At 40.3% G+C, this 27,898-nt stretch overlaps 1 protein-coding gene and 1 long non-coding RNA gene across 3 annotated transcripts in view; one reads left to right on the top strand and one right to left on the bottom strand.

The window, feature by feature from the left end:
• The window catches only part of LOC132426683 (uncharacterized), a 34,562-nt gene extending 6,690 nt beyond the window's left edge, over window positions 1-27,872 (bottom strand). Inside the window, exons 1-2 of one of the 2 annotated variants that reach the window (XR_011246502.1) lie at window positions 27,585-27,872; window positions 26,469-26,596 (exon numbers count right to left, since the gene is read on the bottom strand). This is a non-coding gene — a long non-coding RNA (uncharacterized lncRNA). The remainder of the gene's footprint in view (window positions 1-26,468; window positions 26,597-27,584) is intronic. The other variant, XR_009519750.1, reaches the window with a different exon arrangement.
• Window positions 14,048-19,438, top strand: LOC132427410 (cyclin-dependent kinase 4 inhibitor B). The gene is made up of 2 exons (XM_060014844.1): window positions 14,048-14,520; window positions 17,196-19,438. Exons 1-2 carry the CDS (start codon window positions 14,386-14,388, stop codon window positions 17,454-17,456), a joined length of 396 nt encoding a protein of 131 aa, XP_059870827.1. The 5' UTR covers window positions 14,048-14,385; the 3' UTR covers window positions 17,457-19,438.
• Window positions 27,873-27,898: the final 26 nt, after the last annotated feature.

The raw sequence follows: 27,898 nt of genomic DNA, 5'->3' as shown, positions 1-27,898 counted from the left end.
TCAGTTTCTCTGATATTACTGTTGTAATTGTTTGAGGCCACCATGAACTGTACCCACAGAAAGAAGGCAAACTTAATGGATAAATGTGTGTGTTCTGACTGTTCCACTAACCTGAACTTCCCTGTCTCTCTCCCTCTCCTCAAGCCTCCCTATTCACTGAGACATGACAATATTAAAATTAGGCCTATTAATCACCCTACAATAGTATTCAAGTGGAAGGAAGAGTTGCAGTTCTCTCACTTTAAATCAAAAGCTAGAAATGATTAAACTTAGTGAGGAATGCAGGTCAAAAGCCAAGACAGGCCAAAAGCTAGGCCTCTGCACCAAACAGTTCATTAATTTGTGAATGAAAAGGAAAAGTTCTTGAAGGAAATTAAAAGTGTTACTCCAGGGCTTCCCTGGTGGCGCAGTGGTTGAGAGTCCGCCTGCCGATGCAGGGGACTCGGGTTCGTGCCCCGGTCTGGTAGGATCCCACGTGCCGCGGAGCGGCTGGGCCCGTGAGCCATGGCCGCTGAGCCTGCGCGTCTGGAGCCTGTGCTCCGCAAACGGGAGAGGCCACAACAGTGAGAGGCCCGTGTACCGCAAAAAAAAAAAAAAAAAAAAAAAAAAAAAAAAATCCTAGGACCATTAAGAATTATGCTAAATCTACTCTGCCTATGCTCTATAAATGGAACAACAAAATCTGTATGACAGCACATCTGTTTACACGTGGTTTACTAAATAAATATTTTAAGCCTGCTACCGAGACCTACTACTCAGAAGATTCTTTTCAAAATATTACTGCTCATTGACAATGCACCTGGTCACCCAACAGCTCTGATAGAGACATACAATGAGATTAAGGTTGTTTGCATGCCTTCTAACACAGCATTTATTCTGCAGCCCATGCATCAAGGAGTAATTTTGACTTTAAAGTCTTATTACTTAAGAAACACATTTCATGAGGCTACAGCTACCATAGACAGTCATTCTTCTGATGGATCTGGGTAAAGTAAATTGAAAACCTTCTGGAAACGATTCACCATTCTAGATGCCATTAAGAACATTCATGGGGCTTCCCTGGTGGCGCAGTGGTTGGGAGTCCGCCTGCCGATGCGGGGGACACGGGTTCGTGCCCCGGTCCGGGAGGATCCCACATGCCGCGGAGCGGCTGGGCCCGTGAGCCATGGCCGCTGGGCCTGCGCGTCCGGAGCCTGTGCTCCGCAGCGGGAGAGGCCACAGCGGTGAGAGGCCCGCGTACCAAAAAAAAAAAAAAAGAACATTCATGGTTTATGAGAAGAGGCCCAAATATCAACATTAACAAGAGTTTGGAAGAAATTGATTCCAACCTTCATAGATGACTTTGAGGGGTTCAAGACTTCAGTGGAGGAAGTAACTATAGATTTGGTGGAAATATCAAGAGAACTAGAATTAGAAGTGGAGCCTGAAGATGTAACTGAATTGCAGCAATCTCATGATAGATATAACTTCAATAGAGGAGGAGTTGCTTTTTATGGATGAGCAAAGAAAGTGGTTTCTTTTTTTTTTTTTAATTTATTTATTTGTTCATTTTTGGCTGCGTTGGGTCTTTGTTGCTGCGCGCGGGCTTCCTCTACCTGTGGCGAGCGGGGGCTTCTCTTGTTGCGGAGCACGGGCTCCAGGCTTCAGCCGTTGTGGCTAGCGAGCTCTAGAGCGCAGGCTGAGCAGTTCTGGCGCACGGGCTTGGTCGCTCCGCGGCATGTGGGATCTTCCCGGACCAGGGCTCGAACCCATGTCCCCTGCACTGGCAGGCGGACTCCCAACCACTGCGCCACCAGAGAAGCCGAAAGTGGTTTCTTGAGATGGAATCTATTCCTGGTGAAGATGCTGTGAAGAGTGTTGAAATGACAGCAAAGAATTTAGAATATTACATAAACTTAGTTGATAAAGCAGCATCAAGGTTTGAGAAGACTGACTCCAGTCTTGAAAGGAATTCCACTGTGGGTAAAATGCTAGCAAACTCCACTGCATCTACAGAGAAATCTTTCGTGAAAGCAAGAGTCAATGGGCACAGCAAACTTCATTGTCGTCTTATTTTAAGGAATTGCCACATCCACTCCAACTTCAGGAACCACCACCCTGATCAGTGAGCAGCCATCAACATGGAGGTAAGACCCTCCGCCAGCAAAAAGATCATGACTTGCTGAAGACTCAGATGATGGTTAGCATTTTTTAGTAATAAAGTATTTTTTTAATAAATTTATTTATTTTTGGCTGCGTTGGGTCTTTGTTGCTGCACATGGGCTTTCTCTAGTTGCGGTGAGCGGAGGATACTCTTCGTTGTGGTACACGGGCTTCTCATTACGGTGGTTTCTCTTGTTGCAGAGCATGGGCTCTAGGCGCGCGGGCTTCAGTAGTTGTGGCTCGCGGGCTCTAGAGTGCAGGCTCAGTAGTTGTGGCGCATGGGCTTAGCTGCTCCACGGCATGTGGGATTTTCCCGGACCAGGGCTCCAACCCGTGTCCCCTGCATTGGCAGGCAGATTCTTAACCACTGTGCCACCAGGGAAGTCCCTTTAGTAATAAAGTATTTTTAATTAAGGTATGCACTTTGTTTTTTTAGACATAATGCAATTTAGCACTTAATAGACTACAGTGTAGTGTAAACATAATTTTTATACGCACTAGGAAACCAAAAAATTTGTGCAACTTGCTTTATTGCGATATTTGCTTTATTGCAGTGGTCTGGAACTGAACCTACAATATCTCCAAAGTCTGCCTGTATATTTATATCTTGGGAACATGTCCTTATATACAAATAATCAAAGAAAATGTTAAGACTACAATTTTTTAAATAAAAAAGAATTAACAGTGTAAAGAAGTGTAAAAAAATCTTCAGAGTGATTAAGCAAATTTAGGGATGGAAGAGGTGGTATCAACATATTTTATCAAATTTTTTTGCTGGACAAGTTTCAGAATTACTATAACATCTACTATTTTTTTCTGAAAAATAAATGAATCTTCCATGCTAAAATTGTGACATAAAATTTCATTTCTACACTTGTCAGTATAAATTAGTCTACATTTAAAATTTGCACTCCTCTCTGAGCTCTAGACTAATATTGAACATCTTTCAGCTCTTTCTAATACTGAACATCTCCACCCTGGATATATCACCATGTCTCAAGTTCAGGCTCTCTGAACTCAAACTTGTGATCTTTACCTCAAACCGCATCCTCATCCAGTGTTCCCTGTTTTGGTAACCATGATCACCAACCTCTTCAGCTATACAAACCTGCATAACATCTTCCTGTCCTTTATCTTCTATCTCAAGTTTATTGCTAAACACTGTTGAAGTTATTCCTTAATTATTAAATATATCTTAAAGCATTCTACTTCTCTCCATCTTGCATACAGACACTTTAGTTCAAACTACCAAAATCTCTCCTCTGAACTCCCAGCCTGCTAGTATCCGCTTTCACTTCTTCTCCAAACCATTCTCCAACGTGCATCTAAAGTGATTTTTTTCTTTTTTTATGTAACTGAAAATCTGATCACATCACTTCAATGGCTTCTCCTTTTCTTAAGATAAAGATAAAAATTCTTACCATGGCCTATACTGCCCTACAAGATCTTGCTGTGCTTCTTTTTCCAACCACAGTAGCCATACTCTCCTCCTCCATCCCTATGCTTAACCATAACTTCTTCAATACGTCCATGCTTTCTCCCACCTCACAGCTTGCCAGATGCAGTTCTTGCAGCCTGGAATGCAACTACTGCCCCATTCCCTTGATTAGTTAATACCAACATAGTCTTGCAGATCTCACCTCAAATATCCCTTAATTTCCTTGACCACCAGACTAAGTCAGTTCCCTCATTATGCATTCACAGAGCATCCAGGACATTTACCTAATGGCAGTTACCATGTTTTATAGCTAATACTCTCTGATTTCCTCATCACTTACACCTAGCACATAGTATCTGATATTTAGTATGGACTCAATATCAAATTTCTTAATGGATAAGTAAAATATTTTACAGATAGCTAATAGTTCAAGATTTTATTTTAGCATTGTTACTGAAAATATGGTTGAATTAAATGTGGATTAAGAATATATTTTTAGGAAGATATGAACATGTTGGTATTATTTACATCACACACATGATATATTGGTAATATATGAGAGGACGGCTTCATGAGAGGCAAGAAAGTTAAAAGCAGCGAGAAAAAAAGAGTCCATCGGGATACAAAGCTGCAGAAATAAACTACAGTCAGATGAAGACTGAGATTATTGTATCTAGCAACAAGAAAATCATTGGAACCACTTGCCAAGTGGTTACCTAGATTCTGAATGAAAGCCAGATTACAAAAGATGGAGGAGTGAATGGAAATAGAGATAACATTCCTCTTCCAAGGAGCTTAAATTCTGAATATGTAGCTTCTCTAGCAATGCATAAGGTAATTATTTAATTGTGTCTGTGCTGTGTGATTAGATCTACAAGAGCAACAACTTCAGATGAGAAAAAAAATCCAATTTTCATTTCACAGTAACTCATGAAGATGGAGGCTTGAATGTAGGGCTGGCTCCACAGCATATCATATTAATCAAATCTTCAAGCCAATTCATCCTGCTGAGATATTTGTACATGTACTTGTACAGGCACATGCACTTTTTTAAACAAAGAAGCCTGGTAAAATTTTTAAAAACGTTCTAAAAAATTACTACATTTTATAGAGAGGGTTTTATGCCAAGAGCCCTGGGGGGTAAATACTTTAACAGATATGTATGAATCATGGATTTCCCTGGTGGCGCAGTGGTTAAGAATCCGCCTGCCAATGCAGGGGACACAGGTTCGAGCCTTGGTCCAGGAAGATCCCACATGCCGTGGAGCAGCTAAGCCCATGCGCCACAACTACTGAGCCTGCACTCTAGAGCCCGTGAGCCACAACTACTGAAGCCTGCCCGCCTGGAGCCCATGCTCTGGAAAAAGAGAAGCCACCGAAATGAGAAGCCCACACACTACAATGAAGAGGAGCCCCTGCTCGCCCGTGCGCAGCAATGAAGACCCAATGCAGCCAAAAATAAATTTATAAAAATGAAAAAGAAATGTATGCATTATACCTAATGAAAGATTAGTACTAAACATAGCTCAGAAATAACATATCTCTGAGGGGAAAAAAACACAAATTAAATATGTAATTTATGCCAAATAACAATCTTCAAAAGAAAACTAAGATAAAATAAAATTCTCAATTCACTGATCTTTTTTAGCATATTTCAAGAAATTAAGTAACTATCTCTACTTTGAGAAAATGTTTTTCAGGTAACTCAACCTCTCATTCCCCCTCCTGATATTCCATCTTACAATAGTAAGAGTTGTGAAATTCACCAGATCCTAACATTAAAACTAGACATCCAATATAAGAGAAAGACAGAGAACTTCATGTCACAAGTAATTACTGACTCCTATATTGCTGTATTATTCAACATGTCTAAGTTGAGCAGTAAGTCCTCTTCATGTAGGTGAAAATGTATGTAAGTCCTCATTCATGTAGGTGAAAATGTATGTAAATATTCTGATCTAAGAAACTAATTATGTTTTATTTATAAACACAAAGGCTTAGCAATACTATGACCAACTGGGTAGCAATAAGGTCCCCAGCACTCAGGTTGTGCTTTTTAAATACCATTTCCCACTGAAAAATAATCAGTGCTCCTCTGAGAAATGGTTGATACCATGCGTAGTGCAGGAAATGTACCGGATAAGAGTGGAATATGTTGTCATACCAGAAATCAAGGATTCTGTCAAAGACTACTGAAGTCATGTTAAAAAGACTCAAGAGCCAACTTGCAGGAGCTCCCAGTGGCCAAAGATAGGGCTTGAGCATCAATAGGAATGATAATTATAGTAAATTGAAACACACCAATTATGTTTAAATGCATATGTTTACAATAATTTAAAAATCAGTAATCACCTTTGGAAGAGGCTAGGGACTCAACTCACCATTTTGAAAACTTGAAAATAAAGTATTCATTCTGTCTCTTATATATACCTGAGGGCAACTAAGCAGATAATAAAGAAAATTTTCTCTTTATAGAAGTATTCCAGCTAGTGGTTGAAGAAGTGTTGATAGGATTAAAATATCACCATTTTGCAACCCCTAAGGAAATATTAGATCTAAGAAATAATTATCAGTGGCTGCTGAAGTCATAGAAAAAGAGATAATCGATTATGTGCCTCTTGGTGGAAGTTTACAATTCTACTTATGAAGTATTTTTGCCAAAATATCAAACCTGAGTTACATCCAAACTCTATATCTAAATACCACATGATAAGAAATACAAGTGACAGAGGAAAATGTTAAATATCATCATGAAGAAGCATTCTGTAAAGTCCGGACTTCAGAAAACCACAGAATTAACAACTCAATTCCTGCAACAAATCAATTGAAAGGGAGAAGAAGAAGAAGGATGAGGAGGAGGAGGAGAAGGAGAAGGAGAAGGAGAAGGAGGAGGAGGAGGAGAAGGAGAAGGAGAAGAAAGGAAGAAAGAGGGGAACTGATAGATTAGAAGAGACACAAGAGACTGGTAAAAATTTCAATCAACTTCAATGTGTTGATTTTATTTTCATCCTTATTCATATAAATAAATTATTAACAACAGTTTTTAAAAAGCAATGAAAAGTGATATGTGTAAAAATTGGAAGAGACTCCATATGGACTGAATTGTGTCCCCCAAGATTCATATGTTAAATCTCTAACACCCAGTACCTCAGAATGACTGTATTTGTAGATAAGGCATTAAGGTGATTACGTTAAAATGAGGCTGGGGGGCGGCCCTAATCCAATCTGACTAGTGTCTTTATAAGGAGAGGAAATTTGGACACACGAAAGAGATAGCAGCAGCTTGCATGCTCACAGGGCGACTATGTAAAGCGGCAGCAGGAGAGAGACCATCTGCAAGCCAAGGAGAGAAAACCAAAACTGAAAAAATAAAATTCTGTTGTTAAAGCCACCCAGTCTGTGGAATTTTGTTATGGCAGCCCTAGAAAACTAATACAGATGCTAAAATGATGTATATGTCCATCATTCAATTAGACTTAGAACCATTTATGGGGATCCTGGAGCAATAAATCTCAACTGATTAAATGGAGAGAATCAAGCCTCCTGGTGAGATGGGGGTCATATATAGCTTGAAAAAGCCACGAAAATGATTCTGAATTTCTTTCTCCCCCAACTTAGAATCACTGTCTTAGATCCAACCAAAACACACACACACACACACACACACACACACACACACACACACAAGTGAGGACATGATTATGGAACTACTTCTCTTGGTCACTCAGCTGATTTTATTCACACTTTTATAGTGAGTTCATATATAGTTTCACCAACTAGAATATAAACATTTTCACTAGGGATCTGAACTATTTATAATATTGAAACTGATTCTATCCCTTCCCTTCTATTAACCTCCTAAATTCTATGCCAATTTACTGTTTACTTTCTCTCCCTTCTCACTTGTAAATAATCCACCCTATTAAAAGGCAGAGCTGTGACTATTCCAAATTTCAGTTGCCCACTATGTTCTCATCCATTTCATCTCTTAAATGTGTTTAAAGCATTAACAACAGGTTGTGTTTCACCCTAGAGACAGCTGGGTTTTAGGAAGAGGTAAAACGTTTCATTATCTCACTCTGTTGTCCAAGACAAATGTGCTATTGTATTATGTGTGAAAAGTCATCTTTGAAGTCTATTAAGGATATGTTGTGAGGGTGAGCCATCTGGAAAACACACTGTAGACTGAAAAATAATTATAAACTAGTTTATTGTGTTTTCTTTCCAGTTAAGCCTACAATGACAGCTGCTGAAAACCCTATGTAGTGCAAATGGTAGAGGATCTGAAGCCACACAGGTTAGACTACACCTCCAGCAATGATTAGCTAGTATGCCAGTGACTTAACTTCTCTTTTGTCTTGCCTGTAAAAGTGAGATACGAGTGCATGTTGCATAAGAGTTTTATGAGGATTAAATAAAATAATACTTTAAAACATTTGGAACAGAGTAGACAAGTGTAATTTCTCCTCTCATCTTTTAAGCATAGAGGATATTTAATATTCTTTACATAGAGAATATTAGAAAATCCAATAATATTTGGAAACCAGGTTGAGCAGGTTGGTTTTGTAAAGAAGTCCACTGAGCTTCCATGTGGTTTCCTTTAAATTTCAGGGGAGAAAAAGGCCTTGGAAAATCAAGTTTGAAGCTTCCTCAGGAATTCTCAGTTTGGAGTGGGTTAGGACCACCCAGATTTTGCTTAATAGAGAAGCGCTGTCCGTGGTGCTAGTAACCACGCATACCCCTGGCAAAGTTTTTCCCTGCCCAAAGTTCTTTTCCAGTCAATTTGTCTAGTGCAGCTCACATATCTGCCTCTGGGAAGCTTATCAATATTTCCGCTCTTTGGGTTTCTTCCTATCTTAACATTCTTTATCTATGTCTCCTTCAACAACAACAACCATTCTCTTCCATCTTATCAAATTCAAATAGTTTTTATTTCTTAGACACTTTGCCCATACCCACCACTTAAGAAGGTGGCTCAAATATTGGCTCAGGCTATATTTTACTAACCTTTTTGTTAAGTTTTAAGGAAATCCAAGGCTCAAAGCAAGAACATAGGAAACAGTTGATTTTCAATGCATTCTTTAAAGACTCTTCAGCTGCAACACCTCTAAGGAAATTCCCTGCACTTTTTAAGTTCCCCTCTTTCTTACTTCCAAGGTACCCTGTAGATGTATCTCTCAGTAAAGTTATCACATTAAATTGAAACTCTTGTTGTTAGTTTTGTTAGTTTCGAGTGTCACTAGAAAGAGTTTCTTAAAATCTAGGAGCCTTTTTTTTTTTAAGCACTGACCAGCTTGTACCCACTCCACTCTTCCTCTCTTCTCCACCATGTCATGTCTACCTATGCTGATGAAGCATGCAGTTTCAGAAGACTAGGCCAGGAAAATTCATTTCAGTTTAAGGAAAATTTATGATCTTAGCTTTCATGCTCACCTGGATTTGTAATTCATGCAGGCATATTTTTATGCAGTCATACAAGTATTCGTTTTAGAGTTGTATACTTATATAGTAGTAGTAATAGTCATAGTAGTAGTAGTATATTCAAGCACTATTTTCATCTATCCCTACGTCTACCTTTTCAAAAAGCAAATCTGCATGTAATCTGTTGTTTTACTTCTGAGTTCTTGAGTACCTTGATTATCCATCGCTAGTAGGCTTTCCTTCAGTTCCTCAATCCTAATGCTCAATTCTAATGCTGTCTTGTCATAGGACAGAACTCTCATAAGAGTAAATTCTATCCTGAACTCATTTTGGTTGGGAAACCTGAAACTTTACCTAGGTTTCCTCTGTTGTTCTGATCATGAGCTAGGATTCTATTTCATCCTGGATGGCCCTCCTCTGGAACCCAGACATCGCTACCTCTCTGACCATTGCCAGGAGTGGCTCTATTTATCATATTTTGTAACCCACAAGAGGAATTTATATTTTCCATCCTTACAATTCTAATATCTGTGGCCTGGAAATCTTGGTTCATATAGAGAGAACAATTTTACCATGAGATGTTGGAAGAGTCCCATTTAAGCTCTAGATGCTGCCCAATCACTTCAGGCTCTTCATGCTAAGAGACCAGTTAGGAAGTATAGGAGTCATCTCTCCTAAAGAGGATAATTGATCATGTTTATCAGGAAAAGATAGGGATTCTGAATCTAGAAGCATTCAGTAAAAAAGCATTTGATATCCAGGTAATCCACTGGAATATCTCGATATTTATCTGTCCAATTGTGATAGTAAATGGACAAGTATACCAGCCATGGTGTGAAAAGGGCATGGTTACTAGCTCACAACTCTCAGGAATGGGGGTCTACTTAACCTACTAAGTTAGACACCTAGATAACTAGATGTGCTAAGAGTGAGGGAATCTAGAAAGGGAGTTGAAGAGGGAGACAAGGATTATTAGTAGTGGCTTTGTAACCAGCTGCAGTAGCAAGGGCTGTAGTTGTCTTCCTAAACTTCACAAGTATTCTGACTTGCTGTAGGGGTGAACTAGACTTCAAATTAGAATATACCAAAGGAGAAATTATAGAGCTGAGAAAGAGGAGACTGTTATTACAATAAAAGTGGGAAATGCGTTTTTTATATTTATTTAAACTAAAAAAGAGAGAAAGTTCAAACATTTTTCACACACTCCCACCCCCTGCCTCTGGTACCACCAATCTGTTTTCTGTATTAATGAGCTTGATTATTTTTCTTTTGTTTCTTGGGGGGTGGAGGATTGTTTTTGTTTAGATTCCACATATAAAAGAGATCATATGGTATTTGTCTTTCTCTGTCTGACTTATTTCACTTAGCATAATGCCCTCAAGGTCCATTCACATTGTCATGAATGGGAAGATTTCAGTCTTTTGCAGCAGATATATATATATATCAAGTTCTTTATCCATTCATCCATCAGTGGACACACAGGTTGTTTCCATATCTTGGCTATTGTAAATAATTTATATGTCTTTCTGAGTTAGTATTTTCATTTTCTTCAGAAATGGAATTGCTGGATCATACAGTAGTTCTGTTTTTAATTTTTTGAGGAAACTCCAACTGTTTTCCACAGTGGCTACATCAATTTACATCCCACGAACAGTACACAGGGGTTGCCTTTTCTCCACATCCTCACCAACACTTGTTATTTCTTGTCTTTTTGATAATAGATATTTTAACAGGTGTGAGATATCTTACTGTGGTTTTGATTTGCATATCCATGGTGATTAGTGACGTTAAGCATCTTTTCATGTACCTGTTGGCCATCTGTATGTTCTTTGTAAAAATGTCTATTCAGACCTTCTGCCCATTTTCTAATTGGATTGCTTGGTTTTTTGCTACTGAGTTGTATGAGTTCTTTATATGTTTTGATATTAGTCCCTTATCAGATATATGGTTTGGAAATATTTTCTCCCATTCATAGGTTGCCTTTCATTTTGTTGATGGTTTCCTTTTCTGTGAAGAAGCTTTTTAGTATGATGTAGTCCCACTTACTTATTTTTGCTTTTGTTGTCAGAGTCAAAAAGTCATTGCCAAGTCCTATGTCGAGGAGCTTACCGCCTATGTTTTCTTCTAGGAGTTTTATGGTTTAAGGTCTTACATTCATGTATTTAATTCATCTTGAGTTAATTTTTGTATATGGTGTAAGATAGCTGTCAAGTTTCATTATTATGCATGTGGCTGTCCAGTTTTCCCAATACCATTTATTGAAGAGGCTCTCCTTTCCCCATTGTATATTCTTGGCTCCTTGGTCATAAATTAATTGACCACATAGTGTGGGTTTATTTCTGGGCTTCCAGTTCTTCCATTGATCTATGTATCTGTCTTTATGCCAATACCATACTGTTTTAATAACTGTAGTTTTGTAATGTAGTTTGAAATCAGAAAGTATGATGCCTCCAGCTTTGTTTTTCTTTCTCAAGATTGCTTTGGCTATTTGGGGATTTTTGTGGTTCCATAGAAATTTTAGTACCATTTGTTCTTTCTTTGAAAAATGCCATTGGAATTTTGATAGGAATTGCATTGATTCTGAAACTCTATTTGTTGGTTTAAATGCCACTAGGGAGAGTTTCTTAAAATCTAGGACCCATATCTTATCCAACTGTGAACTGTGTTATAGGATATGCTGAACTAAGTTTTGTTGAACTAAATTTAATTACTGAATCCATTAGAGGGCAGATCCAACAATACTCCTTTAAAAGGCAACCTGCCTTGTTGCATTTGGCTGTGCACTAAATTTCAGAGTAATCAGGCTGTTCTGATGAAGATATTCTTGACTGAGCCCATTTGCCACCACACCCACCAATATCAGTATAGTGACTCAGCCCCTCCAGGTAACTGGCAAAGAAGCAATGCCATTTATTTCAAAGACCCTGGCTTCCTACCGTCCATCTTTTCTCTTCCTTCTCCCGTTCAACTGGCACACCTATAATCCCCAATACACTGTGCATGGGAACTGGCCTCTAAGACTAGACGAAAACAGCTCATCCATGCTTTTCACCCAGCAGTAGATTTCTATTCTTCTGGCCAGACCATAATAGAATCAGCATCAACAAATAAAAAGACAGTTTTTTGCTAGATAAGAGTGGAGGTTCAAATAAGAGTGAAAGGTAGAGGGAAGAGATATGGGGACATATGTATATGTATAACTGATTCACTTTGTTATAAAGCAGAAACTAACACACCATTGTAAAGCAGTTATACTCCAATAAAGATGTTAAAAAAAAAGAGTGAAAGGTAGAGGAATTAAGAACCTGAAAACTAAGAAATGTGGTGTGGTAAGAGAAAGAAAAATTGTTATTAATGCTACCCCCTTCCCTTCCCCATCCAGGTTAATTTCAACTCTGTTGAGGCTCAGTCAGCAAATCTTTAGCCATAATCACCACTTCCATGCCACCCCCTACCCTGTCTGTAAAGAGCTCTTCTTTATTCTACAGTGGATTGGGAGGAGGGGAATCCAAGCTAAGATATGCTAGAAGAAACACGTGGAGTCTCTCATTTGTGAGTAACCAAGCAATTGCCCTCACTTTAAGATTGTGTTTCTCAGTACTCTAAACCAAAAATGATGTTATAGATAAGAGCTGTTAAATGTTAGGAGCATGAGAACTGCTCACCAAAGTTTTCAGTCAACAGATACATAACTTGTGGTTCTCTTCCTATTTCAGTAGAGCATCACCTGTAATTTTTTTTAACCTTAAAAGCAACGCATGGGCTTCCCTGGTGGCGCAGTGGTTGAGAGTCCGCCTGCCGATGCAGGGGACACGGGTTCGTGCCCCGGTCCGGGAGGATCCCACATGCCGCGGAGCGGCTGGGCCCGTGAGCCATGGCTGCTGAGCCTGCGTGTCCGGAGACTGTGCTCCTCAAGGGAGAGGCCGCAACAGTGAGAGGCCCACACCCGCAAAAAAAAAAAAAAAAAAAAAAAAAAAAAAGCAACGCATATGTTAATGCAAACTCACTTAAAAAGATTAGGAAGAAAAGCAAAGCACTTGGCCTTTAAATCTTCAGAAGTGGGTTTAATGACAGTTTAATGACAGCCTGTTTAATGACAGGTCCAGAACCACATCCCTGTTTTATTATGTTTCATTATTACGGCATAATTTCCTTTATTACCTATGATAAATGGAAATCAAATACTTGCTGAGGTGGGTTTAAATAGGTAAGAGTGCAAAGAAAAATAGGTTGTTCAAATATCATGAAACTGGGATCTCAGATTCTTAAAATATATATATTTTTAAGTGAGGTACCAAGCTATAACTCTCAATCTCAAACTAGCTGTGTGTGAGAGTTGTTTTTTCGTTTTTCTTGTTTTGTTTTGTTTGAGGATTGTATCCATAATTCAAAGATGAAAAGAATAACAAGTACATTCAAAGCAGCATTCTCAGGATTTTTCACTTAGACTGATTTTTGGCTCATTCAAGTAGGAAGATATCCCCCCCACCCCCCGCAAATTGCTAAGGTTGATGCAAGACGTGAAGCTAGTGAAGTTCAAGTACCGCCTGGGGATGAATTTCACCAGTATGACAGGTGCAGAGCTGTCACTTTAAGACATCTTAAGAGAGACGAGGTTATTTTAAATGCCTTTCTCTCACCCTTTTGATTACACAGGGAGCGACTAACTTCTAGTGAAACCAGCTGGCCCGGGACGGAAGGAATAGAAATCCTCTGCTCCGCCTGCTGGAGGGAGGTGATTAAGAGCTGAGTGCACTGATTCGACCTTTCCAAAAAACTTAGCCTAGGATTGCTGGACACCCCGCAGCGAGTTGCGCAGCGGGATCCGCTCTGCGGTGTCTGGCGCGTGCGGCCGGGCACCTTCTGGGCTGCTCTTCCTGGCCCCTACCCTCGCGGCTGTAACGTCAGCTGCCTGCCAGGCCTCTCAGCCAGCACAGTGGGACATGCCCGAACGGACAGGGGGCGGAGCCTAAGGAGGTGGGAAGCACCCAGCCCGACTGCCCAGCTGGAAAAGAACTCAGTCCCTGCCGGCTCTCCACTCCGGCAGAGTGTAGCTCGGCGGTGAGGACGCTGCAACGCGCCCGCACTCTGCGGCCAGAGTGGATCGCGCGACGTTGCGGCTGCGCGAGGGGCCTTTTCCTGGGAGCCATCCGGGAAAAGCCCGGCTTAACTACAGGCCTTTCGGCCATTGGACGGACCCCCCAAGCCGCAGAAGGACGGCGAAAGGGGACTGAAGCTAAACTGAGCTCTTTCCGAGTGGGGAGAGCCCGCTAGGGCGAGGTGGGAAGGAGGGGTGGGGCGTGTTGCGAAGCTCACGGCCAGCGGTGGATTATCCGGGACACTTTGCGCCTGGGGGCTGCGAAGTGAGCGAGGAGGACAAGGGCATGCTCAGTGGTGGCGGCGGTGATGCGGCCCTTTCCAACGCCGCGGCGCGGGGGCAAGTGGAGGCCGTGCGGCAGCTCCTGGAAGCCGGTGCTGATCCCAACAGACTCAACCGCTTCGGGAGGCGCCCGATCCAGGTAGCTGGGGGCCCCGGGCCTCGCCGTCAGGGGGCGCACAAACACGGCACCGCGGCCTCCGTGGGAAGCGGCTGGGGACTGAGATCTCCACCGACTTAGACCTCTGTCTCTCTTGCTCTAGTATTCAGCTCAGGTGTAAAGCAGGTTTTCACCCACAAAAAAATTTTAAAGAAAGGTATTGGAAACCCCACTACTTGTTTGGTTTTCTTTTTAATGGGGGGAAAAAGACCAATATCCCCTCTCCCATTTCATAAGAGATGCAAGGGATAGGTTCAACTGGAGAGGAAAGGGGAAGAGGAGAGGTTATTTGGGGAGGAGAACTGTTTTGTCTTATCTGTTTGTCTTTCAACAAACAGCGATCAACTTTCAACGACAGAGATAATTAAATTACAAGGTACACAATTTGGACTGAATTTAAGGAATCATACAAAATCACGGCACATGAAAAAAAATCACCCTGAATCTTTAAGCTGTGATGTGAAATTTTATATTCTTTCCTCATACAGACGAATACAAAGAAAAAAGACAGGATTTCTCAATCACAATACTTAATTCCTTTTATGTAAGCAGTGTCTCTTGAGTGTTACATAAGAAAAAAATGTGCTTCTATATATTTTTATTTAGTTATACTGAATGCTTGGATTACATAAGCATTGCTGCAGCTTTGTTAAATGGCAAAGGGCCTTCATAAATAGTCTCTTCATTGTTAAAATTCATTTATTCAATATGTTTAACTATTAATCCCACTTTAATTAGTGCTAAATATATTTTTTAATTTCTTTAAAATATAAGGTAATGTTTTGTGTTTTATTGTTGACTATTATGGTCATATTTAGTATTCACCTCACAATCACCTTCCAGAACCAAGCCGTTATTAAGGAATCTTGTTAATTGTGTAGATTTTAAAGAAAATATGTATTCATTCATTTTGAATTCATAGAAAATATTGGAAGAAATGACGGATTGTTTAAAGCAGCAACAATATGTAAAGTAGCTCTTAAAGACTTCAAATTATATTAATTGTAGAAAGAGGTTTGTCGTTTTTAATTCACCATATTCTGAGATATTAAGAACCACTTTTCCGTCTCTTCTCTATGTATGAAATGCCCTTTACTTCACTAATAGAAATCATATCATGGTTTCTAAGGGAGGAAATAGATGTTTTTAATACCATGAAACAAACAAAAAATTTTTGCGTACTATCTTTTGATTCCGTGGTACATTTTAAAACATAAACTCACAAGAACATATAACAACATTTTGTATATTTAATTATCAAAAATTATTTTATTATATATGGAATCTAAAAAAAATGGTTCTGAAGAACGTAGGGGCAGGACAGGAATAAAGACGCAGATGCAGAGAATGAACTTGAGGACACGGGGAGGAGGAAGGGGAAGCTGGGACGAAGTGAAAGAGTGGCATGGACATATATACACTACCAAATGTAAAATAGATAGCTAGTGGGAAGCAGCCACATAGCACAGGGAGATCAGCTCGTTGCTTTGGTGCTTTGTGACCACCTAGTGGGGTGGGATAGGGAGGGTGAGAGGGAGACGAAAGGAGGAGGAGATATGGGGAAATATGTATATATATAGCTGACTCACTTTATTATAAAGCAGAAACTAACACACCATTGTAAAGCAATCATACTCCAATAAAGATGTTGAAAAAAATAAAATAATGGAAATCGGAAACTTGAATGGATAAACATTAAGAAATTTGTTTTATTGTTAAAATGAGAAGGTAAATACTTGCATAATGTACATGTACACAAATGGATACTATAGGATTACTGCTCCAAAACATCCTTTTTCTAAATTATGCATTGCTCTGATGTGACTGCTAAGATCCAAGCTCTTTTTTAGATAGCGAAATGTTTACTATTCAACATTATAAAATTCTGTACAATGTAAATATAGTGTTTATTTTACATTACCTCAAATATATTATCCTCTAAATGTTAGCCTTTATCTATAATGTTAAATATTAAAAGTGGTGAACCATTCATTAAAAACAATTTGTTTTCATCATCTTATAAAACTATGCATGACTTTACTTTTTCCCTTTCATCTCCAATTTTGGCTCCAATTGTGGGACTGTATTCCCTTTATGAGCAGAGACATATATAACAGTGAAAAGCAAATGGCTTCCACAGGGGATTTACTGCAAAAACTAAACAAAGTAAACCTTGTTTTAGACTTAGTTGTTTCTTATTTTCTCTCCTAAAGCACTGCTCTAACTTCTAAAATAAATATATCAGCTGACTGCCTAGTAAATTTTTTAGACTGGGATTATGGCTGGGGTAGAGGAAAGAAAAAGGAAAATAATTAAGACTTTAAAAGTCTTAACTCCACCCATAAATCATTTAACAAAATAGACTCCCCTGTTTCAATGGAAATTTTAAAGAAATCTCCCACAACGGCGATAAGCAGTTTATCATCAGCTCTTTCTTGTCTTCCCACGTTTGGAGAATAAAATGGAACTAATTAGGGCTGAGTAGAGTATAATTGGGGCTGGGGCCGGGGGTGGGGGGGGGATGGTATTGCGTCAGCAAATGAAGCTTAACTAGACTCCTGAGGCTTGTAAGAGTCTCTGGATCATGAATAGGTATTTCTTTGAGAAGACTCTACCTGCCCCCACCCCGGTCCTGACCGCTCTGCTCTCTCCGGCAGGTCATGATGATGGGCAGCGCCCGCGTGGCCGAGCTGCTGCTGCTCCACGGTGCGGACCCCAACTGCGCAGACCCCGCCACCCTCACCCGACCCGTGCACGACGCCGCCCGGGAGGGCTTCCTGGACACGTTGGTGGCGCTGCACCGAGCCGGGGCGCGGCTGGACCTGCGCGACGCTTGGGGCCGCCTGCCCGTGGACCTGGCTGAGGAGCGGGGCCACCGCGACGTCGCCCGCTACCTGCGCGCGGCCGAGGGAGACTGATGGCGCTTGCACACAGCCGCCCCAAACGATTTTTCTTTTCTCTCCAGTTCCTCACCCCAACTTAGTTCAATGAGGTCTTCAAACGTGGAGCGGCGGAAGTCTTCCTGGGCGACCTGATTCCCCGCAGCGAAGGAGGGGTAGACCGGGAAGAAATTTTTTTTCTCTTTTTTTCTCTGGATGCAGCCCTCGACACTCACCGTGAAGTGAAACGCAGAGAGGTGGGGCAAATGGATTTCCAGCGAGATTTAGGAGCCGAATGTGGAATTCCCAGGTTTATTTTTCAGGGTTTTCTGGCGAAAAGTGGCACATGAAGAAATCCGCGAAGGAACCCAAGCGCTGCTAATCTTCACACAAAAGATGCTGGGGCGGAGTGGGAGGCGGCGGTGACTGGCATTCGGGTGGGAGGCAGGTGATAACGTTCGCCCCATTGACCTTGAAAGACCCCCCCCCCCTTTAAGCCCCTACGTCAGGCGTTAGGCCCTGGGGATATGAGGGCAAAGCTGAAGACGGAGGACCAAGCGATGATGACGGTCGTCGTGGGCTCTTTCTTTACAAGCTGCACGGAGCAGAGCAGGTCACGTGCAAAACGCTCCATACTGGAAGCCTTGGGGACTCGCGCCCAGCTACACCGGATAGTGACGGAGAAGAGAGGACCCGGAAGCCACCTCGAACTTGCCTGCTTATTCTAAAGTCCCCAGGGCAAGGTGGTTCTGAACAGCTCTCCGAAAGGGGCGCTCGTTTGCTGTTGTTAAATAAAGGCGAGATTCTTGCGGCGTTCCAGCAGTCCGCGCACAGACTGAAGTCGGGGATTGTAGCGAGAGCAACTGTAGGTAGGCAGTTAACTGTAACGATTTGTTTAATCTATGAACGGTAGGATACAGAGAGCCCCCTGTAAATTGCCACTTGAAAAGATTTCGTGATATTTTGTACTTCTGGGTGGTTCTTCAATAGCAGTCTTACTTACGGAGACTTTAAATAACAAAGTAACTCGTGGCCCTTGGGAAAGAGGTGAGGAAGAACTACAGCTTTTACACGAAGCTATGGCACAGTAGCAACGCCCAGATTGCTTTGATCCTTAACCTATTTATTTCTCTGTTAAATTTTCTGTTTCCTTTACTACAGTCTCAGGGGGTCAAACAATGAAATATTACAAATGTATTTTAGAAGATCCATGCACTTACCCAGTAAATTATCTCAGGATATTTCCCAAAGCGTTGCTAAGAGTAGATTGAATATAAAACTGTTGAAAATATATGATGATGGCTCGCGGAATGTCTTAATATCTGCTGAACAAACTAAAGGTGTACTGTTTGGGGATTTAATTTCCAGTGTTGCTTGATACATTACAGCATTGGAATAACTGATATTTCACTGTTTTAATGTAAAAAAAATTGAGATTGGACTCCAAGATTTTGGCTTAAAACATGATTCCATTCCTAATTTAAAGAAATTGTGGAATCTGATGACAACCTGATATTAAGGGAAACTAAATCAAGAAAATGTGGTTGGGTACTATAGGGTTCTGTGAGATCCACAGCCATGTATATACTATATATATATTATATATATTTGGCAAATATATATATATATTCGGCAAATATATATATCTATATATTTGGCAAAACCAAAACATCATACATTATTGGAAAATCAAGTACCACCTGGTTGCACTGAAATAGTAATTTATGAATACATGTAAAAGTAAATTCAGATTTCAAATCCACCTGGTAGGCAGATTTGGTCAATGTGTTTTATCAGCAGCACAAGAAGTATATACTGTTAAATCTGTTTAAGATTTCACTTTGAAGGATACATGCAAGCAAATATAGCTCTATATACATGAGCCCTGCTTCTGGCTCTATTTTACAATTACAGAAAAATATACGTGTTAATTTCTGTATCTAAATCTAAAATATTACCAAGGTTTGTACACATCTTACTACCTGACCTTCATTGCAAGATCTGGAAGTGAAATAAATTCAGAATTCAATAATGTATTCATTTGGCCTCATTTTTATATTTCCTTTTTCAGCCGAGTGAATGGATGAGAAAACAAGGATGATTTACTATGAAAGCAAAATCTATTTAAAATTTCCTGTGTTCTAATGGCTAAAATTAGTAATTTCAGATATAAGGAATGAAAAATAGATTCAAACAGAGAGCTCAAGATCCATACAGTTCCAAATGGCTTTGGGAAAGTGTGTTCATAGGAATGCTTTATTATATTTTATTTCTATATTATGACAAAAGCGATATGAATATGGTGTCCAGGACCAAATTAGTTCATTTTATGAAGCTAGGTAACTGACCTTCAGCAAATAAATAAAACTAATTTAACTTAGACCAACCACACTGAGATTCTATATTGTCCTTCCTTTTATGGGAAATGTTAAAAACAAACTACTTGTGTGTTAATATGTAGTAGTGAATAGGGATTTTTTTTACCACCTCTGCAAGTATCAATTATTTTTTAAAAAAACAAAAGAAATGCTTATTTTCCTTTTATGCTTTATCAGAGGCTGATTATTTTTATGATAGGGTGTAATTTTTCCAACATTCAAGACGTTGCCACTCTACCAAAAGAAAAGAAAAAAGAGCAAGTAGAAGTAGTCATCTTCAAAAATGATAGAAATAATCTTGGAAGCACTCTTGTGGACTGCCTTCTGAAACAAATGCAAAAGCTGTTGTCATCTACAGTCATCTTCTTAGCAGACTAAGAAGTCTGCTTTGGTATTTATGTCAGCAGCTAATCATAACCAAAATCTGACATGACTACTAAGTTTTCACTATCAACAAACTATTTCATTATCTTGTGAAAACTTGAAAAATAAATTTTAGGTTGGCATAATTTCACAGTGTTCAATTACCAAGCTTAAAAAGATGGAAACGGGGAGAAATAAGTAAGAAAATAAGAACATTTTAATTTTAAAAATTACTTGAAGGAGCAACAAGAGTTGAATCACAATACTTTCAATATCTTCTCCTGTTCTATTTATAATCCCAGGGAAGAAAGAGGGAATGAAGCAGAGATAAACTAGGACTTGATTGGAAGGTAGAAAACCTGGGTTCTCGTATTAGTTCTTCAACTAATTCAGTATATGACCTACTAAATCATGTGACATGATTAGCCCCAGTTTCCTCATCTATAAAAGATGGGAGTTGGACTAGATTACTTTTAAGCTCCCTACCATCACTAAAGTTTTATCGCTTTATAAGTTTGTTGCATACATGACTGTAATGGGGTCTTATATTTTATTAGTAATGATTTTGCCACTTTGCTTGTCTGAGCCAAGAAAAGCTATATAAAGGAATAGAGAGAAGAGATGCATTTTTAAATTCTGGAGCCTTGTGGGGTGGGGGATCTCCATAAGCACCACCTCCACCAGTTAGTTGAGAAGTTACCAACAAGTTTGTGGAAACCAGCACAGAAAAGATGCTTTGCAAAATAAATATGTAGTTTAATTTTAAGCTCTTTCTTACTTTGTCTTACCTCTGGGGTTTTTTTCTGTTGCATTTTGCATTTCTCTCATGTGACTCATAGCCACCAAAAGAATTCACTTCTTTAAGTGAGATAAGCAGGTAGACCCAATAAATTTATTAAAATAAATGCTGAAGTAGGTGTTTACAAACTAATGTAAATGCTCTGAAAGAAACAGTGTTTATTAAGTAAACATATAACAAGTGATACTGACCTAAATGGGGTTGGTATAGGAGTTAGAACCAAGAAAAAATGTTGGTGGCATTGGAAGGAATAGAAAGTGCAAAGGCACGAAATGCTAAAATATGTAGAAAAGTCATTAGAAGATGAATAACTCTCTGTAAATAGCTGCTGTGGAGTTTACAGACCCATTTCTAAAGGTCCATTCTTTCTGGTTTGTTTCCATTGGATTCCATGAAGTTTTAGGTCCCTAAATGTTGCCTGGATGATAGTAGGAACCAGCTGGTCAGGGAAGAGCTCTGTATCACCTCAATATCAATACATGTTGATTTATATTACTGTGATTAATATGTAATCCATGCCAGTTACATATTATTTCATTAGTAGCACTGGCTTCAAAGCAGAATTTCCAGTATTACATAATTAACAAAGGGGTGATATATACAAGTTACCATTTCTATAAAGTATTTGTTTCCTTTATGCAAGGAATGCTATTAAAGTCTGAGTAAGGAATTCAAGAGGCCAAAAAGGACTCCTACCATTTGTAAAAGCTGATCCTGAGAAAAGTTTTATAGAAAATCAAGACAGTAGGGAATGAGCAGTTTCCCATTATTTCAGGCCTGGGAATATTTCACAAGCCCCACCAGCGTGTAGACCATAAGCAGTTTGTTTTGGTTTTATTTGATTAATTCTGTTAAACTACTGATCCATCTTCCATAAAACACCACCATGCCTCTCCTCCTTCTATTCCTTTTGTTACTTTCTTTTCATCTCATTCTCTGCCCTCCTGAAATGGCTGACTTGTATTATAATTTGAAGTTTGAAATCAATATAAACCAAAGATTTTTCTGGGGAAAAAAAACTATGAAGATGATACACAGACTGTCTCACAGACATCTACGTTTTATTGGAAATTTACAAAGGAACCCCAAACACCTGTTAATGCCCTTCTCATTCAGAAGCCCCTGACATTAGACCTCCAGTAGATCTATAGAGTCAGTGCTGGCACATAAAATGTTTTACAACAGAGTTAAAGTGAAAACTTTAAGACCAATTACAGTAATTAAACCATGGCTCATTTCCCTTTCAAATTTGGCCTTCTCCCAAAATGCATAATCTATTTGTCTATCTTCTCTTTGGAATACTCTATATTATGAAAGGATTGGTGCTACTTCCTTTGAACCCTTTCTTGTGTGACCTCAGGGTCTCCATTGCATTTTAACCAAACGCCACTCTACCTTCTTCTCACTTTACAAATTTCTTCATCTCCTTGCCTTAGCTGAAAACTGGGTCTCCCTGAGAATTCCACTTTCTTCTGACCAGATAATAGTTACTGAGCTGTGGATAAGAGTGGGAGTCAGAACCAGTCATGAGTGTCTGCTGTTTGGGTGGCTTTCAGTATAGTCCTAAACCAGATAGGTAAAGGTTATTCATTGTTCTTCAGTTTTCACTCATCTCATAGTATAAATAATTGCATTTTGTTTTCCTTATCAAATTAAGTTGTAAATAATTTCAGTGTATGTCATTATGTATTTTATAATATGTTTATAAGAGATAACATATAAACATAAAACAGTAAACATTTTTTCTGTTCACAAAGCCACAGATAAGTCAACAGATTATGACAACACACAGAGTTTTCTTCTGAAGGGTGAATGTTGGAAATATTTATATCCAATGGCTTCTCATTCTGTGGGTTATGAGTACTAAGCTCTATCACCTTTCCTAGGGCACAGCAGTACCCTGTACAGTCTCCTATATCTGCTCCCAATATGCCACCTTAGAGTTATAAGCTATAAACTTGCCTAAAATATTTTGTCATCCTCTACTACTCTCTAATGTCTAGACTGCCTTGGACAGTTAGAGATATCATATATGGATCCATTCCAGAGCTGCAGGAGCCTTTTGATCTGTTTAAATCCCACCTTGAACAGAAGAATTTAATGTCATCCCCTTTCTAGGGAAAAATTACGTGACATTTCATTTTACATTCACCCTCAGGTATTTATTATGTCTGTACAATGATGGTGCTGTCCCCATCAGTCATTTGAGACCAACATATAGGGAAGTTGTTCTCAACCCTGGCTCTCAATCATTCATGTTCTAAATTTTGAATTCACTGACCAACTTCAGGACTACAAAATTAGAATCTCTAGTTTTGGAGCCAAAAATTTCCATAGTTGTTACTCTAAAATTCTTGTTCATGGTAAACTTTCAAACAGTACAGAAAGTAAACAGAATTAATATCTCCTGAAACCTCCCTATCCACCATTCTCACTATCTAGGAGTAACCACTATTTTTGAAAACTTTTAATCAACTTCCCAGAAATATAGGTATACATAATTGTAAACAGCCCTGCCCCAACACACACATTTAGGAAACCATTCTGCAACTTGTTTTTTTTTTTTTGATAGTAGATCTTTGACAACTTGCATTAGGAAATAAAGATGCACTTCATTTTTTGTATAGCTGCATAGTTTTGTATTTTATGGATAAACCCAAATTTTTTAAAACCAGTCTCTTATTAACAAACATAAAAATTATTTCCTTTTTTTTTGCTACTACATATGCTGCTATAAAGAAACTTCTTTTCATCCTTGTATGAGCAATCTGTATCAATTTATAGAAGTGATATTGCTGAGGCTAAAGGTACATCTGTCTCTTTTTCTCTCACACAAACACACACATACCGTATATGTCTGCACATATGTGTGTGTAAAATCTTTCCATACTTATGTGTGTATATATATGTGTATATGTGTATATCTTCAATAATATATATACACGTATATGTGCATATATACTTTTCATACTTAGATGAGTTATAGGAGTGGAACTGCTGAGTCAAAGGGTAATATATATACATGCATATGTAATATGTATTTTTTTCCATACATATATACACACTACATAAAAGTATACATATTTCCATACATCTATTTATGTATGTGTATATTTGCATACATAAACTCAGTGGAATTGCTGAGTCAAAGGGTATGTATATGCACATACAGTTTTAATAAATACTGTAAAGTTGCCTTCCAAAATGAATGTACCAAGTTACAATAGTATGTAAGAAGATTGTTTTCTGACAACTTTGCCAATGTTATCACTCTTTTTATTTTTGCCACACCTGTAGGTATATGTCAGTGTTTTTGTTACATTCCTTTACTAACCAGTAAAATTGAATATATTTTCATAATTTTTTAACCATTTGACTATTTGAATATCCTCTACTCTAAACTGCCCATTATATTATTTGCTAACTTTTCTACTGGGTTATTTTATTACTCATTTATGTATTTATATATTCTAGAAGTTAATATTTTATATGTGTTCAAATAATAGTTTTAAAATCTTCTAGTGTTTTGTGTCTTATACCTTTGGGGTTTTTAGTTTGAGCATGTGCAATACTAGGGAAGTTTCTCACAGAATTTTGATAATCAAGAGATACCTGAGGGAAAAAGCTAGTGTCCTAGGACATCACAGCTAGAGGGTAGTTGGGTGGCATGGCACAGACAAGGTATTAGTAAAATGCCCTCTCCTATCTCTGCCTGTGGGATGAATTTGCTGATCCAAAATAGAAAATCATTTTAAAAAATAGAAAATAATTTTCCTCCATTCAAAAACTCAGCTGCCAAGTCAGTTTTTAGGCCAAAGGAAGAGAGCAAATAAAAGCTCCGACATTCAATGATTCTCTTTCTGCAAAAATGACCCATCAATATTTCACTTCCTATTGACTCTGTTTAGCACAACAGAAAGGGCACAAGGCTTTCAGTCCAAAGACCTTCTTAATGATTCCAGCCCTGGCACTTGCTGGCTATAAAGTATCTAAGATTTGAGTGCCTCTAGGCCTCAGTCTTCTCACCTGTAAAGTAGGGTAGTAATCCCAAATTCAAAGAGCCGCTGTGAGGATAAGTAATACAAGCGAAAGTGTGCACAAATAACACTGATCAGCTCTTGATCATACTCTTCTTGAAGAACACAAAGCCAAAGTCATCTGGAATTCCAAACGTGTTTGGAATGCCACAAATTAGTTGTGTTGCTGAAGATTCATCTTCATAATTGTATTTTGCTTAGTCTAATATTAAAATTAGATAGAATTCCCCTGCATACCACAACTAACAAAACACAGGTGTTGGGTAGCAGGGGAAAACCAAGATGGAATTTAAGTTTGAGTTTTAAATTTTATATTCTTTGAACACAGAGCTTACTGTATAGTCATCTTACTCAGTGCTCTTACTCAAATGGCATTCCTCTGAAGTGGGTAACTACCCTTATCCCCAGAACAAGTTTGGGCGGACAGGAAATGGTTATAGGTTAAGCTATACAGGCCCAATCAATACAGAAAGATCACAGAATGTAAACTTGGTTGGGAAACTGAGGCTCAGCAGACCTTTCAGGCATAATAGGATAATGTGAGGTTTAATTTTATGTGTCAACTTGGCTAGGCTGTGGTACCCAATTGTTTGGTCAAATACCAGTCAAGTTATTGCTGTAAAGGTATTTTTTAGATATAATTAACATTTAAATCCATAGATTTTAAATAAAGCAGATTATCTTCATAATCTGTGTGGGCCTCATCCAATTAGTTGAAGGCCTTAAGTGAAAAGAGGTTGCCCAAGGAAGAAAGAATTCTGTCTCCAGGCTGCCTTCTGACTCAAAACTGCAACATCAACTCCCCCATGGGTCTCCAGCCTGCCTACTTGTCTTGCAGACTTCAGACTTGCCAGCCCCACAACTGGGTAAGCCAATTCCTTAAAATAAATCATACAAGCGCGTGCGCGCACACTCACACACACACACACATACACACACACACACACACACACAAAGTGGTTTTGTCTCTAGAGAACCCTGACTAATAATTTCAAGAAATGTGTAATATAGGTTTTCTCACCCTCCCGCACCATGGTTTACTGCCACAGCTAGTAACTCTGCCTGGGTCCAGGAAACCCTTCTCTCTTCCACTTCTCCAGAGTCCTTAAATGATACTGTGCTGAAACTGGGCAGCATTTCCCCTCCAGGATGCTTTCTCTGATCCTCCACCTCCTAAAGTACCCCTCTTCTGTTTGCCATAAAATGAAATCCCCTCACTATAATTGTATGTTTTTACTAGTCCATCTCTCTCCTATGAGGTTTATTTTGGGGGTGGTGGTGGAGGAGGGGAATCATAGGTGTGGTGCAAGACAGAGCAAGACCGGCCTTCCACGGAGTTTACATACTAACTACTGACAGACAAACAAGTAAACAATTACTAATGATAACTTCTGTATGGTAAGTGCTTTAGGGGAAAAAAAATACGGTGCCTGGAGGAAGAGTCTCTGAGGGGGGCGGGGGGGGGCGGATATACCTGAGAAGCGCCCTGAAGGAGTAGGAGCTAGCCTTGTGAAGAGCCAGAAAGCGCATTCATTCTGTCACAGTGGAGCAGCAAGCAGCCTCAGCATGGAGCCAGGGTGTTCCGTAAATTCTGAGGGAGTCCTACAGGAGAGGGGAGAGGTGCATTTGTAAAAGTTATTTAGAGTGGCTATTTAAGCCTGGTCCCTAAGTCTCACTTCAGCCGGCGGGTCAGGAGGCTACATCCTGTGCGGAGGTGAGGGACGGGAAGTGGAAGCAGCCTGCGTGCCGCTGGACGAGGTCTCTCAGTTACAGTACGGTGGCTTGCACCATCCAAGCCTCACTTGCCTCCTCCAGATAGTGAGAGGCTTGGCGTCTGTCTCGCTACGGATCCACTCCTGCAGCTCGGCCAGTTGGCTCGGCCACAAGTAAAAGAAGCCACTTCGAGGCGGGCCACCTTTCAGGCTCCGAAGGCTGGGCCTAGTCCCACATCCTCTCTTACACGCCGGGCCGGCCAGGCCGCGCCTCCAGCCCGCGAGGCTCTCGGCCCATCGAGACTGACTTCAGGCCCGGGAAGTTGGGGCATCGGGTCAGCACCGCCCGCCTGAAAGAGGCGTCCTGGGCTCGACCACTCGCCTTCGGGGGAGCCGGCGAACCAGCGCCAAAGCTCCATCCAGCCCGACAGCCGGAACCCGTCAGTCTGCGCTCTGGAACCCGGCTCCTGCGTGTCCTCAGGCCGCCTCGGTGTCCTCGACTCACCCCTCCTTTATGCGGCTCTTCCCTTTCCTTCCCTCGCTTTTCCTGTGCCGAGTGGACCCCAGCAGCGCGGGGAGGGGCGGGGGGTATCCAGAAAGAAAGGGTCAGTGATGTGGAAGAAAAGAGGGGTAAGAGGGAGGAGGGGAGGAGAGAGGAAAGGGACCACGCTGAAGAGTCAGGCAGCAAGAGGGAAGGGTGTCGGAGCGCCGGGCGGAAGGAGGAGGAGGAGGCTGCGGGAGGAACGACCAGTGGACGCGGGGACAACGGGAGAGCGGGGAGCAGCCGTGGGGGAGGGGAGCACCGCGGCAGGAGGAAAGAGGAAGAAGCGTTCAGATGCTTCTCTGAGCGGGATGTTAAAACCGAAAATAAAAATTGCCTGGTGAATGGACTGCCGGCCTAGCCCAGAGCCCTCCGCAACGCGGGAGCAGCAGGGGAAGGGGCGCGCCGATCCAGCAGGGGTTGGGGTTCGGCTCCGCCTACCTGGTCCGGCGCGGGGCCCGCCGCTCCAGCGGCGCCAGCGCCACGCAGTGTCCAGATGTCGCAGCAGTTTCCTTTAATTTCGCTCGTTTCCCAAATCGAGAAGTGGAGCATAGCGCCATTTCTTTAAAAACTGACATCCAGCCTCCTGAATGGCGGATAGACCCATGAGATAAATTTGCTTTTTTTTTTTCTTTCTTTTTCTCTTTTAAA

The sequence above is a fragment of the Delphinus delphis genome, chromosome 6 (assembly GCF_949987515.2).
Source record: "Delphinus delphis chromosome 6, mDelDel1.2, whole genome shotgun sequence".
Lineage (NCBI taxonomy): Eukaryota > Metazoa > Chordata > Mammalia > Artiodactyla > Delphinidae > Delphinus > Delphinus delphis.
Note: the sequence above shows the minus strand (reverse complement) of the source record. Positions and strands in the feature narration are given on the sequence as shown.

Excerpts from the sequence above, each read along its gene's own strand:
- LOC132427410 (XM_060014844.1), top strand. The coding sequence starts at position 14,386 with ATGCTCAGTGGTGGCGGCGGTGATGCGGCCCTTTCCAACGCCGCGGCG. Across the intron at positions 14,521-17,195 it reads TCGGGAGGCGCCCGATCCAG|GTCATGATGATGGGCAGCGC; the intron begins GTAGCTGGGGGC and ends TCTCTCCGGCAG.